The sequence below is a fragment of the Gadus macrocephalus genome, chromosome 11 (genome assembly GCF_031168955.1).
Source record: "Gadus macrocephalus chromosome 11, ASM3116895v1".
NCBI lineage: Eukaryota > Metazoa > Chordata > Actinopteri > Gadiformes > Gadidae > Gadus > Gadus macrocephalus.
This window is the reverse complement of record NC_082392.1, coordinates 16485978-16500647: the sequence shown is the minus strand read 5'-3', so window position 1 is coordinate 16500647 and position 14670 is coordinate 16485978. Positions and strand designations below refer to the sequence as shown.

Genomic DNA, 14670 nt, shown 5'->3' with positions numbered 1-14670 from the left:
ATTAACAAGAATTTGAAAAAAAATCCCATTTTACTTCCATTTCCATGAATAAATTAAACATGAGTGAACATAGAAATAAAAAAAAAGGTGTCAATCGGTGTTCCAAAATACATTAAGTACAACACTGCTTCCCCCTTGTTGTGGGGAAAACTTAATGGTATTTTCAAATCCAAGTTCTAGTAAAGCTGAACTAATGTTTGTTTTTTATTATGTGCAGCTTGGGGCATGTGAATGGGAAGATTGATTATGTGAATGCAGTTTCTGTCAGCTACAAACAGGCAATAAAATACCAAGCACACCTCGCGCTGCTTTCTCATCTGACAAGCAAAGACCAGTGTTAAGCCCTATTAGAAAAAAACAAAAATAACAATGGAGTCTATCATAAAATATGTATGGGTAGATAAAGTGCAGAATGTGCTAAAGCAAATATATGATCTCCTATACAGTAGAGTTATTAACACTATAGCTGAACCCCTCTTTTACAGAATAATTTTAGAACAGAACACGCATTCCAAAATTAAGCGTGCCAGGTCTCAGTGAATGTGAAAATGGGTAAATAAACATCTCACAGGTACAGGTGTGTGTGTGTGTGTGTGTGTGTGTGTGTGTGTGTGTGTGTGTGTGTGTGTGTGTGTGTGTGTGTGTGTGTGTGTGTGTGTGTGTGTGTGTGTGTGTGTGTGTGTGTGTGTGTGTGTGTGTGCGTGCGTGCGTGCGTGCGTGCGTGCGTGTGTGTGTGTGTGTGCGCGCGCACTTTGGAGGTATAGTGGGGATGAATAATAAAAGAGCATTTTTAAATGCCCTTATAATTGCATTATACAGTATATGTCTGTAATAATTGCAACGTGTCCAATGTTTTATAATCCCTATATATGCAATAGAGACATGTGAATCCACTGTTTAATTTAACAAAACAAATACTAGTTTGCTCCGTAGATTTTCTATAGAATACATACACATTCTACGTAAGCTGTGCGGACAGGCCAGATAAATAAGCATTAACTTCACGACGACAATTTAAAATATCATTAACTTTATTGAATTCATAGAAATAATCGTCAAAAAAAAATAAATTATCTCTGTTTATCTTTCAGGAATTACAGTGCAATCAACATCCAAGCTTTTTATGTCCTCAAAGATGATAGAATATTAATTTATGACTTCAGAGCTTCACACTGGGCTGGGTACAGTGGGAGCCCCGCTAACGCGCCGCTTATCATTATCGCTCGCCAGGGTGGAGCATCACAACTTACTGCTGGCGAACGGGGCCGGGGCCACCTCCACCACGATCTTCCCCAGGTTCTTCCCGGCGTACAAGTGATCCACCGCCCTGAAGACGGACTCCAGGCCCACGAACCTCCCCTCCTGCGCCTGGTCTCCGCAGTCCACCTCGCACACCAGCGTCCCCTGTGCCACCATCTGCATCATGCTGCCCAGGGCCTCCTGGTAGTCGCGGAGGAAGTGGGGCAGGAAGAAGCCGCGCACGCTGGCCGACTTCTGCAGCAGCTTGATGGGCAGGGTGCCCCCCTTCACCGTGGCCACGCCCGACGCCGACTGGTACCCCGAGATGAACCCGATCACGATCAGCCGGCCCCCGGTGGCCAGCGAGTTGACGGCCAGGTCAAAGACGCCGCCGCCCACCGACTCGTACACCACGTCCACCCCTTTGGGGTACTCCTGCCGCAGCACCTGGCCCAGGTCCTCAGCCGCGTAGTTCACCGGCCGGTCACAGCCGATGCTCTTCAGGAAGCCCGCCTTCTCGTCCGTGGAGCAGGTCCCGACCACGTGGCAGCCCGCCCGCTTGGCGAACTGCACCGCAAACTGCCCCGTCCCGCCAGCGGCGGCGGTGACCAGCACCGTCTCGCCCTCCGTCAGCTCCCCCAGGCGCTTCAGGGCGATGTAGGCCGTGGCCCCGCTCACTAGCAGGGTGAGGAACTCTGGCTTCGCCGAGGGCACGGCCATGGCTTTCTTGGCCGGCACCACGGTGTACTCGGCGAAGGCGCCGTCGCTGAAGTAGGCCACCGTCTCCCCGATGGTGTGGCGGGCGCTGGCGCTGAGACCCAGGCCCACCACCTCGCCCACCCCCTCGAAGCCACAGTCGAAGGGGGGCTTCAGCGAGGGGTCGTAGCGCCCGGCCGAGTAGTTGATGTCCGAGGCGTTGATTCCTACGAAACTAGATGCATAGAGAACGGGGAACGGTGGGTAAAGATGAGATTCAAAAGCACAGCACACTGCCGTATTGCCCTCTTTCATGCGCTTAGGAAAAGATTTAAGTGCAAATACCCTCATTTCCACAGTATGTGAAGGTCACAATTAGGGCTTCAAGCTCTGTGCAGATCTGCGACCACCAAAGTACAAATAATATGGTTTGCTTTGGCCATGACTCCTCTCTCTCTTGAAGAGCGTACAAAAATAAATAAAGAACGAAAATCCAACCCTGACAGGCAAAGGCCTGTTTTATAAAACACATTGCATGATGTCATGATTAATTGTCCTCAGACAAAGAATAAAATGCAGTAAAGGAAAAAAAAAGACAGTTGGTCGCAGCCTCAAAATGAAGACAGTGGGTTGAAGTAGCTAACCTGAACAAGCCAAATATAGGAGAAAGGTAATATAAAAATAGTGTTTTATGGAACCGCACCGTTTAACTGTGTCATCGGCGCTTCTGTCCCATGATGGTAGACCCCATAACTAAAAAATTTCAATTATAATAATGTAGGATTGTTTGATTAAAAAGGAAAAAAAGGCAAACACTGAATGTACTGCCTCTTCATTTAGATTCCAACTGCACTGTAAACTGGACAGTTGTAATACGCAAAATATCCTACCAGGTATAATTGCTGTGTTATTATACTGTAATTGTATACTACCAAGTTGTAATAGTATGCAATTGGATAACAAAAAAAAGCTTCTGTACATTAAAACACAAGGGCAGTTATAACAACTTTTAACATATTGCTGTTTCAGAATGTTGCACTAGAATGACACACACACACACACACACACACACACACACACACACACACACACACACACACACACACACACACACACACACACACACACACACACACACACACACACACACACACACACACCCTCATAGACTACATAGACCTTGACTTCCAACGATTGTGTGAAAAGGTTAGGATCGTGGCTGAATAAAACGTGATTTGTTTTACATTTTGATCCGGAAGATAAAAACGGCAGTGAAACGTTGGATGACAACGTCACTTTGCATTTTGCTTACACAGCCTTTGCATGCGTCTTGAAATAAAAACGCATGTTCTGTGTGATAAAAGGTGGATCAACACATAATTGACGGGGATGGGAACACCAGACAATTACGTTATCTTTCCAAAGTATGTGGTGATTTCACTGTCGACATAACAGTGAGTAGCCTACTTCATATTTATTCAGAGAAAATGTGACAATGCAAGTTAAATTCCATTTCTCATTCATTTTTATTGTTTTGTATATTTGAGCGTGTGAGTTTTGTTTAGCCTAAATCTGACTGTGTGCATTTTATCAGATGTATGCCTAGATACAAAAGGTGTTTGACAAGTTACACTAACCAACGTAGCCTGATAACTAATAACATCTCGTCTACTGCAGATGGGAAAGCGTCACTAAACACCAGCAGCCAGTGAAGGTCCAAATGTCTGAGTCTGTCATCCGATTGTAAACTAATAGGTTTAGGGGTCAAAAGTAGTTTAACTGCCTTAGGCGAGAGAGGCGAGTGTAATTGTTCATTTTAAGTGGGCATATTTCCCCACATTTAACAATCTGCAATGTCCGAGATACGTAAAGGAGTAACTTAAAGGGCATGTACAACAAGGAGGATTGATTGTAGGGTTGTAATGCAAAAAAAAAAGATATTAGTTTTTAGATTTGTCTTATAATGATGGTGTTAGCCCACCGGAGCCACACATTGAATGGTGTACCCAAGCCATTTAAAATTGCATAAATTCTGCATCCCCCCCTCCAACGACTAGTCAGTATGTTTGCAGGTCGGTGACGTCACGGCGACATGACAGAGCCAAGATGGATTGATGGACAAATGGAGGGGCGGAACTTGAAATACAGTAGGCTACAGCTATCCCTCACCTAATTTTTATCCTCCCCCCCCCCCCCGCCCCCCGGTCTTTTGCCGATCGCAGACGTGCTGTCATAAAAATGTCGGACGACAAGACCACCGGTAAGTGAAGCCTTCCTCACTTCTGAGCGATATCGCGTGTGGTTAATAGAGAACAAGCTATAGCTGTGATCTCTCACACACACACACACACACACACACACACACACACACACACACACACACACACACACACACACACACACACACACACACACACACACACACACACACACACACACACACACATTGTCATATCGTCTCGATTCCCAACCGTCTTCCAAAAAAACTTACCGATTTCGAACCAGCAAATCCCCATCGCCTGGCGTCGGGACTGGAACTGTGTTCAGACAGACGGCCTCTTTGAAATGTTGACTTAGCCTCGTCACGGTCAGCTTTTGCATAGAGCTGGGTATCGAGGATCCTTTAAAATCCATGAAGTGTGTGGAGTATGACAGATCTATAATGGACCGTCGCGGAATAACGTGAACTCCAGAAAGTAAGTCGGAGCCCGATCTGCGCCCCCCACCGATCACACCGAACGCCCTCCTACAGCTTGTTCTCAGCAGGGACGACACGGACATTGCACCAAAGAGTAACAAAACAACTGTGACAAAGTTCACGGACACTTGGTCCTACGTGTTTTTTCTTCTCTTCCGACGAGCCCAGCCGACGTAATGCCATAAGCTTGCACTAGGTTTTATTTAGCAGCATGTAACGGCTTGGCTAGGCCACGTACGACGTGAATAGCCTATAGCCCTTCTTTATAATATATATACATACCCCGCGACGGTGCAATTGCAACGCTATGCTACGATGCAAAACCAATATAAATACAGAGCCAGGAATCGAAAATTGAGCATTAAAAAGGTTGCACGGTGCAGCCTTGCAGCAGACTCGACTTGACAATCTCGGGAGTCCCTCCCCTTCCCGGACACGACACTCACTCACTTCCTAGTAAGGTGAAACAAATCAATCTTCGCCTTTGCAATCCTCGACAAAAACATGATCTGAAGCACGTAGCCTACTTTTAAAAACAAATGGATTAAATACCCCCCAGTTATGGTCACGCTTTATTTTCGCGTTTGCATGTGCATGTGCAGCAGCAGCGCTGTTGCCAAAACACGACCGTGCTGCCACACTACACCTGCAGTTCTCCAGGAGCTGCACACCAAAATAGTGGACTAACCGCTCCTGTCTGCCGGGGGAAATAGTATAACATGTGTTTACCTACAAACGGTACAAGCGATTTGCAGTCTTGTTCTATTTCATTCATTATTTCCTATTTTTACGCGATGAATGACCAGCGATGGTCCTACTGTGAATTATAACCCTGGATCGCTACTTGTAGGAGCTGCGATTGTTTTCGGGTATGAACACCACCACAACCAACACCACCACCAGCAAGTTGGCCATAAGTTGATTTATCGATGTTTGCAACAACAAACATAAAACAATTTAAAGGCGCTCTGCCTTGTTCGGTTCCTCCTTTGTCAGTCGTTGGTTTTTTTTAAAGCAGGGGGGAAAAACAAGACAATTAAAAAGATTGACAGGTAGGCTCTACTGTCAGAGTGACGCTCATAGGAGAGGGGAGGAGTAAAACTGGAGCAGGAAAAGCCACTCGATGCGTCTGTCTATCAGTTGAGACTGCCTGAAACGCTTCTGCATACACACACACACATACACAACCACACATACACTCACACACTGCGTTTCATTCTTTTTCTCGGGAGCAGACAAGACCCCGGCACTGGCTCGCTCCCTGGAGTTTACAGAAAGAGAGAGAGAGAGAGGGAGGAAATTAGTTCATGTCGATCTCCTCGCGAAGAAGGTGGATGCCTTGTGGTGGATGTCCTGTTTGTTTCTGTTTTAGTAGCGGGCGCTGCAACCTCCACCACATCCAACCAAAACCCCGCATCTGACTAGATGAGATGAGCGACGGCCGGTGAAAATACACATATTTTTTTTGCGTGTCTCTGAAGAAAAATAATAATAAACGTAAGTAGATTTGTAGCCGTCCGACCACAGCGGTTGGAGGAAGGAAAAGTATCCAGTGACGGCGAGGCTTGATCCGGCCGAGGTGGCGTGGTGACGGGCTGACATTAACCATCTCATGCCTGTCTTATCCCCCCCACCCCTTTCTCTCGTTTCAGATCTGTGGCAAAGGAGGAAGGAAACACCGGCAAGGGAATAAATATCAAAGGTGTTCGCTCACAAGGGACTTATTGTTGGGTTGTCGTCCGACTTTTTTATTTATTGGGTGGCGAAGGCAACAAAGTAGCCCCCCTACACCGTGAGATAGTGACCCCCCCATCTCCCCCCCCCCCCCCCCCCCACTCCGCCTCCCTGGTGGCAGCAGGGGAGTGACTCAAACTTGGCTGCGAGGTCTGCTTCTTCTCTGCCATGAAAGAGATGGTGAAGGAAGATGATCTTTGATGGACATGTCACGAGCTGGCAGAATTCTCGCCTATTTTTAACATAGAAACTTATTTTATTTTCTTCTCCTCACGTGTCGCCTCTACTCGCTCTCAGTAGGCCTGCTACATTTCAAGAAGGACAATAGTAACCAGCGCTGTTACAACGTAACAGCTTCAGGTGTGGACTTTTGTGTGGATGCTGAAATCCCACTGTTGGTTAGGTGTGCAGATCAACCAGCCCGTCCCTCTCGGGTTTTGAAGAGACGACACAGACAGCACTCGCTCCGAGATCAAGACGCGGGATGATTTTTTTCTACTGACAGACTTTCTTGTTGTTGTAATTCCTGCATGAGAAGTACCGTGGGAACCGACGGTCACTATGCCGAGGAGAAAGCAGCAAGAGCCGCGTCGATCAGCAGGTACAGCCCGGTTGCACGCCTTGTTTCTTCCCCAATCCCCATTCCCTCTCATTTGCTCTGTTTGCTCAATCCTTTCTAAATTAATTTGTGGTGTGATTTGTGAATGGGCACACAAATAATATAAATATTAGGTTTGTACTTTTTCCATGCCCACTTTTTAAATTATAAACACGTTATAATATACAATAACACAATAACAATGCAACATATTTATCCATATGCGCAAATATAGTGCAACAAGCAAGACTGTGTTTGAGAATTGGACCACATGATTTTTATATTATTTGAATACTAAGCAAAACTTGAGTAAAGGCACAGAGGGCATGTGTCTCACCACAGTAATATTTTATGATTTACCTAGAAAGTTCTGAGACTGGTTAAGTACAACGAAACGTGTGTTCTGGGGGATAAAAGCCTACTTTTGAGGTTCAGGAGTGTGTAATGATGGATAATTGAGTCAGAAAGAGGGTAGAGAAAACTGGCGAGAGCCGGTTTTTCTTTCTTTCTGTTTTATTAGAGGATTGCCAGCCTTGATTTGATGCGTGATTGATCGCCTGTCACGTGGCAGTCTTTGATCTATTCATCCCTGATAAACATCAATAAATCTCTCTATGGAGACGCGCATGCCTCTGACAGATTTCGCCATTCAACGCACAACCCCCCTATGTTTTCAATAAGAAGTCCCCCCCCCATAAAAGTTTCTCAAACTATGGGTAAATCCCGGATCTCCTCGTATTGTTTTGCGAAAATTGCCTTTCGGCTGGGCTATAAAAAAAAACAAGAAACAGTTGTTATACTGTCTACTTACAGTCCACAATTGTTATATTTAAAAACATAGACTACATTCATTTATTTAAGAAATTGTAAACGTTTTAATAACTTTCAAATTCCGCACACATGCGCCCTGCTTAGAACAACATCCACACCTGCTCTGTTTCCAATATTTACCTTTAGAGAAGCTGATGGATAACGGGTAATGGCAAAATGGGGTAATTAAGAACTGGGGTTATTAACTTCAGGTGATTAGGAATTTCTTGACTTCCTTTTTCCTTGACAAATGCAAGTGCGTGCGTGTGTGTGTGTGTGTGTGAGAGAGAGAGAGTTTGTGTGTAGGGAAGGGGGGTCTTCAGCTATTGCTAATGAGGCCAAGCCTTTGAAGTTGGGGCATTAACAACTGCAGTGAACAAAAGACAGTTGTAGAATTTTAAAGAGAAAATTTCTTTTTCCCCCCCTCCTCGTCTGAAATATGAGGTGCAAATGCAGGGCCTTGGTGTGGGGAGAGACTTTGAACTCTGCAGGTTTATCATTAGGAGCCGAAGGGAACCCAGCCACGGGGAGCTGTGTGTGGGATGACTGGGAAGAGTGTTCAAAACCAGTTTTGTATCTCCCTCCCTCTCTCTCCTTCTCTGTCTCTCTATCTCTCTCTATCTCGTTGGTTGTGTTGCTCTGCTAGCACTACAGCAGGCGCACATGATCCCGGTACACGCACACTGTGAAGAAAGGCTTATTGCTCAGATAGCTCTCTCTCTCTCTCTCTCTCTCTCTCTCTCTCTCTCTCTCTCTCTCTCTCTCTCTCTCTCTCTCTCTCTCTCTCTCTCTCCTTCTTGCCATCTTTCTCAAAATTTCTTCCTCCATTTGGCTATCACCTCCTGTTCAGTCGGTAACGCACACTTCGTAACGATAATGAAGGCGAAACGTGATGGGCGGGTGAGGTAAAATCTATCTGTACACCCAGCCTCATGCACAGATGTAAGCTAGGGCGAAAACATGACCCCCTCTCCCCACACGCACAAACCAAACACATCGCATTACCATCCCCTCCAACCAACAGATCAAACTACCACCACCATACTCTGTGACTGTAACACACAAATGCGCACAAATGCACACACACAATCTGAATCGCGCGGGGGTATACGATGTGCTGGGCGGCGGGGGGGGGGGGGGTCGTGTCGGCCATTCAGGACTCGGCAGCTAGAAGGTCTTCTACTCGCCCACCAACAGCTGGTCAACGGTCAGCGTATTAACCACCTATAACACACACACACACCTACGCAGAATACTGCCTGCTGGTCTAGAGGGAGCCGTTAGTGACCTGTGGGATGCTCCCCGGCCCGCGTTGGGATCGCATCCCGGGAGGAAGGGTTTAGGCCGAAACATAGGGCTGCCCTTTTTGTAAATGTGTCGTGTTTCTTTTTTTTTTATTTTCCCCGCGTCTTGTGTTATTTTTTAGTGGTAATGAAATCCAACATGGACCATCATCCCCCGTTCAATGGAGGGAACGACGCACACACACACACACACACACACACACACACACACACACACACACACACACACACACACACACACACACACACACACACACACACACACACACACACACACACACACACACAGGGACTTAAGAGTGGACAGGTGATAATCCCAAAATTGCTGCAATCTACTTGAGTTTCATGCATACGTTTCTTTTCATGTATTAAATGGATTACACATCTGTGCAAATTAAGTAACATTTTATCTTTCTAACTAACTACAATAATTATATCTGTAATTATAGAAGACGAAAACATGACATTCATAAGATTCAGCAAAAATGAGACAATTTAATAGAATTGACCTTTATTTGCTTAAATATTTGAATATAAAAATACAAGCAAAAAAAGTTTTTGTGTGTGTGTGTGTGTGTCTGTGTGTGTGTGTTTGTGTGTGTGTGTGTGTGAAATATTTTTCTGCCTCCATCGTAGTGTGTGATCCCAGATGAATGTCTCTGTGTGTTATTAGACTGTTACTGCTAGACTCCTAGCCCTGTGACATTTCAGTTGTGTTGAAATAGACCAAGGGGCAGGAAGCAGAACACACACACACACACACACACACACACACACACACACACACACACACACACACACACACACACACACACACACACACACACACACACACACACACACACACACGTAACGTAACAAAGGAAGGCAAATGTGTCTTTCATTCGGAGGCGCCCTGTGTCATCGCAAAGTCTCTTTGCTTGGTTCTTCTTCTTGGGGAAAGACGGTGGTTAATTATCAGAGGGATAGAGAGAGAGAAAAAAGAGAGAGTTAGCGGAGAGGAGGAGGAGGAAAAGGAGGCGGGGTAAAGGTAAAGTTTCTTCCCGTCGGCTTCATTAGAGAGTGGCCTAATTATCCACAGGGCTGATGGATTTGTGACAGGGCCCTAACGATTAATGCTGACAAATCCAGTAAGGTGTCAGGTCCGCGGCCGCCTTGATGTAATCAAGTTGATATTATTCAGTCCCCATAGCCCCCTAGTGCAGCAACCAACTCAATTTGCCTGCGCAGGTGACAAATGGACTTTGCTACCTGACTAATCATGTTGGGGGGGGGGGAGGGGGAGACAATGCCGGTTAATGACCTTGCCGGAGCCCCCCCCCCCCCCCCCCAGCTTCGGCTCCCCCCCCCCCCTCTCCCCCTGGTCTTAACTACTGTAACTAAGGCGAGACCTACGGGCAGGAGCATCTCTTCTTTAATCCCCGATAGCTCATCCCCGCTGGAATATAATTACCGCCGCTTGTGTTTTCATTTGTCCTATGAACCTGCAACGATGAGGCGAGTTTGTCTAGTTTTTACTAGTCATATTGTTATAATTGATATGATTTTTTTATCCAAACGTTTTTTTTTGTGTTTCTTATAAATAAACGCTAAAAAAAAATCAGTGTGTACGGGTGTCCATTGGTGCCACAGAGGTTCTCCTCATGTATGCTGATATAGAATCATGCTGCCATGAGATTAATGGTTTAGCATGGCCCCCGGGCTTGGCTAACATTACACAGCGACCTCTTTGCTTTTTACTCGACGATGCCGTTACATGATATTCCTGCCCCCCTTTTCAAATAATCAAAAAGCTAGGATTTATACACACACACACACGACACACGACACACACACACACACACACACACACACACACACACACACACACACACACACACACACACACACGCACACCTTTGTCGACATGATATAGGCCTATCAAGCACAGTTTGTATTCAAGGTATCTTTTGCTCACTTCCTTAGCTGCATGACTACCTCTATTCCATTGATTAAAAATCTCCCCTTTTGAGATTAAAAGGGCTGAAAGTTTAGCAATTCCAGCGTATTGTTCAAGGGTTGGTTAGTGTAGTGTGTGTGTGTGGGTGTGTTTCTGTAAAACACAGTCGTATTCCTCGAATAAATAACTATACAATGTGTGCTGGTGTAACTGCACTTTATTAGGGCTTGCTATTAAATCCATGCCTGGCTTTTAGTACACGGTGGCCCACGCTCTATCCTCCGCAGGAGCATAAAAAAAACAAATTCATGACCGTGCACTTTTCCCCCCGCTCAGTATTAGTCTATCCACTGTTCTCCTCGGTCTATGAATCTGCTGGAGAGGTGTAAAAAAAAACCAATAACTTGTGTATGTTGGTTTTCTCCCATTTTAAGTTTTTAGATTTTCTTCTATGATGTGTGTTCTTTGCCTTTTTTCCCTTCTTCTTGCTTCCCTTCTCGTGGCGTTAGAGGTTACGCTAATTGGAACGTTTGCGTCGTTAGCAGGTGGGATCGATCGCCGCCATCGATAGCTACTATAGCCCAGTTTCTTCTGGATGCCATATTGTAAATGTAAGGGTTCAATTTACATGTCAGAATTTATTCAGTCAAAGGTCACACGCTATCTCTTTGATGTCATGGGTCAAAACAACCTGCTTTGTGTTTGCATACATTCACGTACATTGTTTTGTGTGTGTGTGTGTGTGTGTGTGTGTAGGGTTATCCACTCCATTTATTTTGTACAAATATAGATAGATTATTTTAAATATAGAAATGGATGTATGTGTGTCAGTGCAGCTGTGTTTGCTGCGTGTCTGATCTAAGACAGGAAAGTTACTGTTACAGTTACTCAAAGTATTATTAGATGTACAGTATGTTCGAGTGTGTGTGCTTATTTGAATATTTTCACATAACAGTGTGTATGCCTCTCTTTGTCTCACTCTCAATCAAATTCTCTCTGCCCATCGGGGATGTAGCAAGACGCACGCACGCACGCGCACACACACACACACACACACACACACACACACACACACACACACACACACACACACACACACTCAACAGCCATGAATACAGAAAGCACATGTAAGCGCACACATTAGCACATTGGCGCACACGCCTCCATTTTGTGCTAAAGCGCCAAAAGCATATCTCTGTAGTAGGTCAAAACCGGTAGTTAAGCACAATGGCAAATCATATCATTAAAAGCAGTGTCTACTTTCAGTGGCCTGCCTGCAGCACCTAGAAACGAGAGCAAGTCATGGGTTAGGGAAAAAAATAGTTATGGATGGAGACCAGTTCTTCTGTATGTATCGACAAGCGCGGTAGTCTCTACTTTCATATCTGTTTTTTCACTTCTACGGTTCTCCCCGGCATGACAGAATATTTTGGGTATTTTTATTTATTTCATTTGATCCTTCCGTTGTTTTTGCATCTGGAATTAACCGCGGATAAAATGTCAAAGGAACAAAAAAAAAAAGAAGCTGCACAGTTGCCGTTATCGGCTATAATTTAACGCACACGGTAATTACTATGTGATAGCCGTGTTGTGCTGAGTAATTACATTTTGTCAAGGCACTTCAGTGGGGGATGTAAGGCTTAACAGCTCATTAATGTAAAATTGTTGATAGGTTTTTTTCTTTCTCTTTTTTTTTTATTCGGCATGTAATTTTGAGATCTGAGGAGATGAGAGAGAGGATGCGTTAGACTAGAGAGATCGAGTCTCGAAACATTTACACAGGAAAAAATGGAGATCTCTAATTTTCTTAAGTGTTGCACTTGCTGTGTGTGAGTGTGTGTGTGTGTGTGTGTGTGTGTGTGTTTAAGAAAAAAATATTTTCTCTTGATCAGTGGCGTGCCTGCTCCTTAGAGGGCTAGGCGGGGGGGCGTTGGATAGGGATCCACCCACGCCGACGTTTAACACATTCCCTGTATCAATAAAAGATTACCAATTACAGAGTATTTTGTTTTATAAGATTTAGAATTCCTCTGTGTGTGTGTGTGTGTGTGTGTGTGTGTGTGTGTGTGTGTGTGTGTGTGTGTGTGTGTGTGTGTGTGTGTGTGTGTGTGTGTGTGTGTGTGTGTGTGTTTTTGTGTGGGGCTGTGTGTGTGTTCGCGTGTATGCGCGTGTGTGTGTGTGTGTGTGTGTGTGTGTGTGTGTGTGTGTGTGTGTAGTGGGCCATGTTGCTTACCCACTCGTTACATCAGATGGCGGGGGGACAGGAGGCGAGAGGAGACGGAGAGATGGGGCTTTGAAGCTGACAAACAAACAAACGAGGAGTGTGTTGGGATGCAGGGAGTGGGGGGTGTATAAGGGGGGAGCTGAGCCCCTTACCCTTCTACTCTGGGACAACCCCCGACCCCAGCTCCTCCTCCACCTCCTCATCCATCTCCTCTGGTCTTTTCTCACTCCATCACTCCTCGCTTATCCCTGTTCTTCCATGTGCCTCTCGGTCCTTCTCCCTCGGCCCCCTGTCCGTCTTACTCCCTCTGTCTCCTGTTCATTCTCACTCCCTCTGTCCCGTTTTCAGCCTCACTCTCTCTGTCCCCTGGCCTCCCTCTCTCTGTCCCATGGACTCACTCTCTCTGTCCCCTGTCCGTCTCACTCCCTCGGTCCCCTGTCCGTCTCACTCCCTCGGTCCCCTGTCCGTCTCACTCCCTCTGCCCCCTGTCCGTCTCACTCCCTCTGTCCCCTGTCCGTCTCACTCCCTCTGTCCCCTGTCCGTCTCACTCCCTCGGCCCCCTGTCCGTCTCACTCCCTCGGTCCCCTGTCCGTCTCACTCCCTCGGCCCCCTGTCCGTCTCACTCCCTCGGTCCCCTGTCCGTCTCACTCTCTCTGTCCCCTGTCCGTCTCACTCCCTCGGTCCCCTGTCCGTCTCACTCTCTCTGTCTCCTGTTCAGCCTCACTCTCTCTGTCTGTCTTTACCGAAAATATAACATTGCACTTCAATAGTTGAGTCGGGCAATTATGTTTATTAATTTATTTTATTTGTCTTTTTTTACGCTTGGTTTTTTACTTTTATTCCGGTACATTCCATGCATGGGTTTAAGACTGAAATAGGCAATTCTAAGAAAATGTGCCTTTTATTTTTCGTATTATTTCATCTGGTTCTTCTCATCAGGTATGTTTGAGGAAGAGAACGAGAGGAAAATGAGGGAGAGAGAATGGGGAAGCAAGAAAAATAGGTTTCGCATGAATGTGTGTGTGTGTGTGTGTGTGTGTGTGTGTGTGTGTGTGTGTGTGTGTGTGTGTGTTGGGCATCTGTGTCCAGTCCAGCGGCAGCAACAGGGGTTGGTAGTAGGGTGGTTTTAAGGCATTTAGGATGGGTATTAGAGAGGACAGATGAACGAGGCGATGGACAAATTCTCCCATCGGAACAGCTGTGACTCCCGCCATTATCCTGACAGGTGTCAATTAAGAATTACTGCCTGGTGGCGCGGTGGGGGTGTACCCTCCGCCTGAATCTAGCCCCCATAAGACCCCACCCCCCCGCCGCCTCCTCGCCCAGCTGTCTGTGTTTGAGAGAAATAACACTTTACTCTTGTCAGTAGTCTTAACCCCCCCATTGTCCCCCCCCTAAACACCGGCAACAGCGCCCCCCCAGGTCAAT

At 46.0% G+C, this 14670-nt stretch overlaps 2 protein-coding genes across 3 annotated transcripts in view; one reads left to right on the top strand and one right to left on the bottom strand.

Annotated features, from left to right (window-relative positions):
* Positions 1–1013: 1013 nt before the first annotated feature.
* LOC132467670 (prostaglandin reductase 3-like) lies at positions 1014–5644 on the bottom strand. The gene is made up of 2 exons (XM_060065139.1): positions 4427–5644; positions 1014–2170 (listed from the first exon to the last, which is right to left on the bottom strand). Exons 1-2 carry the CDS (start codon positions 4714–4716, stop codon positions 1240–1242), a joined length of 1221 nt encoding a protein of 406 aa, XP_059921122.1. The 5' UTR covers positions 4717–5644; the 3' UTR covers positions 1014–1239.
* Positions 3809–14670, top strand: part of LOC132467668 (teashirt homolog 1-like) — a 34549-nt gene continuing 23687 nt past the window's right edge. Inside the window, exons 1-2 of one of the 2 annotated variants that reach the window (XM_060065137.1) lie at positions 3809–4195; positions 6286–6968. In XM_060065137.1, coding sequence (XP_059921120.1) covers positions 6929–6968 — 40 coding nt within the window. In that variant the 5' untranslated portion in view covers positions 3809–4195; positions 6286–6928. Of the gene's footprint in view, positions 4196–5760; positions 6131–6285; positions 6969–14670 lie in introns of those variants that run through there. The other variant, XM_060065136.1, reaches the window with a different exon arrangement.